The 4268-nt window shown below is 30.6% G+C and overlaps 1 protein-coding gene across 1 annotated transcript; it reads right to left on the minus strand.

Annotated features, from left to right (window-relative positions):
- Positions 1-594: 594 nt before the first annotated feature.
- Positions 595-2434, minus strand: LOC107803701 (transcription factor MYB48). Its single transcript, XM_016627470.2, has 3 exons — positions 2177-2434; positions 1946-2075; positions 595-1510 (listed from the first exon to the last, which is right to left on the minus strand). The coding sequence occupies exons 1-3, from the start codon at positions 2289-2291 to the stop codon at positions 997-999; spliced, it is 759 nt and encodes a 252-aa protein (XP_016482956.2). The 5' UTR covers positions 2292-2434; the 3' UTR covers positions 595-996.
- Positions 2435-4268: the final 1834 nt, after the last annotated feature.

Consider the following 4268-nt stretch of genomic DNA (forward strand, 5'->3'; position numbering starts at 1 on the left):
TTAGCCGTTTAAAAGGTCAAATTTATAGCTTCAGTGTTTCTTTTTTATATTACTATATTTTAAATTGATAATTTGTACATGCATTTTAAATAAATTTCTAAAAACAAATACAATATCTATATTAAAGCTATTGAATTTGGATAAACTCTTAACCTAATCTATCGCTCCGCCCATGATTTTAGACATTTGGAAGATGAAACTTTTCTCGTCGAAGCTCCTAACTAATAAGCTTGCCCAATAGTTGACGTTTATATTATAATTTGAATATAATCGTGATAGTAGATATATTAGTTATCATTTTCACCAAGTAATCAAGTAATATTTGTCATTGAAATTTATATGTAATTACCTTATAAGTAAATTGATTATGTAAATATTTTTATATTGTGAGTACATAAGACTCTTTTGAATTTTCATAGTTTTGTGGGCTTCGTGAGTTTTCCCTTTTTATGTAGCTTGATCATTTTCTTTGAAGATAAGAACTTCTTAACAACTAAACCTAAGCCATGAAACAAGAATGATTTGTCAAATGTTGCTCTTTGGATAATAGGAGGATACCCGAAATGCAATTTCATAATAATAAAGAAAGCTACATAACTTAGAAGTAGTTGTATCTTACATAATAAAGAATAGTTACACAGAAATAGACATATGAGACTCATTAATTATATATAACTAAGCATCAGACGATACAATATCCGAGTTACAAACACTGCCGACCATAATACAGACTACCTTCTTATTTAGGGACTGAGGATTTTTACCAATATTTCTATTTACAAAGTTAGAGCTAAACTTTTCTCATAAATCCTACACCAACTTAAAATAAATTACCTTCTAATAAAGAGTCTAAGTTTTGTGTACTGACAGTGTATGTTCTTTTTAAAGTATCGGGTCAACTTAACCTACAATAAGATGATGGTAACGACTATTTCATATCAAATTCTTTCCACTGTCAGCGTATTTAACTTAAATTTTTGAATGAATAACCCCTTGTTAGCCGGTAAAAAATGAGTTATCCTGTTTGTCCAAGCAATAAAACTGAGGAAACATCTTAGTTTCTTCTTCATCAGTCATCCATAGAGTACTATCTGGGCAATATTCCCATATAGTTGATGGCAAAATTGGTTTATTTTTTTTCTCATTTTCTTCTGATAATAATTCAATATCTTTCCAAATTTCATCCATAGAGTACACCTTCATGCTTTTCCCTTTCTCTTGATCACCAACTTTCTTTTTCCCTGCATTTTGCAGACTACTTTGTTCATGCACACCCAACAATCCACCAGTATCGTAGAAGTTTCTTTCGTTGTTTTCGGTAATGGGCATAAAGTCCACATCAGGACTGTTGGAAGAGAAATAAGATGAACAGTTGGAGAAAGATGAAGATGAAGAAATAGAAGCCTTATTTTTCCTGTCATCTTGAGCCTTCTTCCTCATGTGAGTTCTCCAGTAATTCTTGATTTCATTGTCAGTTCTCCCTGGTAATTTCCATGCAATTCTTGACCATCTGACACACGAAGAAATTAAAATTATATGGTAACTCAAAAAATAATGTATAATAGTATGATTTAGTGACGAACAAAACCAGAAATTCTAATAAGGAATTCAAAAAGTTCAAAAATACAATTTTTGAATTACCTTTGCTGTTACATTAGAAGCTTCCCTAATGTTAAAGAAGTTTAAAATTTCACTTGTATATAAAAGAATATTTTATTACACTATTTGTGCCTCTGATGGCGGATCTAGTCACATGGGTTCGCGGATTCAGCATAACTTGATAGTTCGAATCGATTCATAGTTATATGTTTGAAAAATAAGTGTAGTTTGAGTCAAATATATATTTTAAAACTCGCTCATTTAACTCGGAATCAACAACATTTAATTTCTGAATCCACAGTATTAAAATTATCATATTAGGAAAGAAGTTGAAAAGGAGTCAAACCTATTTCCCCATTTGGAGTGGAGTTCAATAATAAGGCGTTCTTCTTGAGGAGTCATCTTGCCACGTTTAAGACCAGGATGCAAGTAATTTACCCAACGTAACCTGCAACTCTTTCCTGTTCTTTTCAAACCTATTAAAGATATAAGGGTTAAAAATTGCTCCAAGAAAAAAGGATTTCATGTCCTAAACAAGATTACCTATTCTATGAGTCTCCCTCCAACCTTTAAAAACCTGAAACTTTGGCCAAGAAATCCCATCGTCGATCTCCAAACAAGTTCACATAAAATGCTAGCTGAAGATCTTCTTGTTCACTCCACGGACCTTTTCTTGCTTCCTCTTGCGCCATTTTTTGCTCTTTTTCTGCTTGCTCCTCCCTCTTTTGAAGTATTGTGGACTTCCTAGCTTTACCTTTTTCTGAGTCACCTAATTAGTTGGTGCATAGGATTGTGCTAATGAGTGATATTTATACTTGAAATAATTGGCTTGGCATGTTTGAAACCAAGGGATGTGAGGATGGGGTTTTATGTTTCTCTTTTCTTTAAGAGATGATTTTCTTTTTCTTTATCCGAACTCCATTAACTCGGCTAATTCAGATTCGTACCGAGTAAGTCACTAGCTAACAAAATAAAACACTCTCTACATAAAGGTTCTTCATTCAAGGCTCATGCAAGTAAGAGAGGTTGATCTAACATTTAATCTTGATTAATTCAACATTTAAGATTTTTATTAGCAATAAACTTATTTGTGCTTTTAAAATTACGAGATTAGAGTTAAATATAATTTGTTGAAATTTAGGGCTTTTTCGCACATATTTATGTTTGATATCAAAAGTATATGAATATTATGCTTCATCTATTTCTGATTAAGGTCGTAGAAATTAATTTCAATCACATTCTTCTATTTTTTTAAAAAACAAATATTACTACTCCATTAAAGAATAGAAGTGTATCTTCACTTTATAAGTGGCGTGCGCGTGCTCATTGCGGTGGAAGAAACCAATGTTGCATATGATGTAAGCCATTAAGAGGAAAGAGCGTAAGTGATGATAAATGAAGATAAGAGGTTGATATGTTGATGCAACTCTCATAACCTGCTGTCCATTTCACTGTTAATTGCATTCCTTGTTGGAATTTGTCTTTATACTGACTTATATCTCTAGGAAATCTTAAACAATTAAATAGACGTGTGGACTGCACAAGTTATGCCTACTCGAATTTTTTTTTTTTAATATGCGAATCCATTAATAAAGGTACAAGTGGGAAATAGTGGCTTGCATCAAATTTGGGCGGGATAAACAAGTCAAATCAATAAATTAGACGGTTGTGATTCAATGTGTTCAAAATGAATCGAGCTAAAATTGATCAAATGACGAGTCATTATCTAACCTGCTCGGCAGCGTTGTTCAAACTGAATCGAAAATCGTATCAAATCGAATAGTCAATCTAACCCGATTAAAAAATCCGATTAGGTTTAAGTTTGATTTGATTTGGTATTGAGTAAACAAATCTGAATAAAACCGATATATAAATATATAATTTTTATATATAGTTTTTAGACTTTATATAGAATTTTCTTTAAAAAAAATATCAAGAAATATTTGAGATCTTCTCATGAGATGGAATATTTAATATAACTGTGAAGTGCATTCATTTTTATTTACTTTAGATAATGCGTTGTATCACTTTCTTATGCATCAATCATTTCTTTGCTCTTTCATATTCATATGTCATGATTTCTTATATCTTTTTCGAATTTGAAATAGTATTTTGATAATTTAAATTTAAACAAAACATATCATTATTTAGATATAATATTGATTTTTATGTTTAATTATTAAATTCGATTAACCTTGAAAGCGTACATCAACGAAAAATTATTGTTAGATGACTAAGAAAATAACTATCATGTGTTACTAAAATAATTCTCCCATAAGAATATTTTAATATATCATATATTTGTTAATTTTTGTAATTTTTACTAAACATATATTCACTTATCAAAACTTTATCTATAACACCCGAAAATCCGACAAAATCGAACCAATCCAAACTGAAATAGTTAGTTTGGTTTGGTTTGATTTTGATAAAAATCGAACCAACCCGGTCCATATACACCCCTACGCTCAGGCATGAGCCAACTCCCATTGATTCAATTCGTGGTTTGGAAATAAAATATAAAAACTAATACTCCCTTTGTCCCTTTTTTGATAATTGTTTTTAGTTTGTTCAAAAAATAACAATCTTCTATATTTAGAAAAAACCTTAAACTTCTAATCTTTCATTAATGAGATGATTAGTCACATATCTTATTTTAGATCACATGT

Source organism: Nicotiana tabacum, chromosome 17 (assembly GCF_000715075.1).
Source record: "Nicotiana tabacum cultivar K326 chromosome 17, ASM71507v2, whole genome shotgun sequence".
NCBI classification, from domain to species: domain Eukaryota; kingdom Viridiplantae; phylum Streptophyta; class Magnoliopsida; order Solanales; family Solanaceae; genus Nicotiana; species Nicotiana tabacum.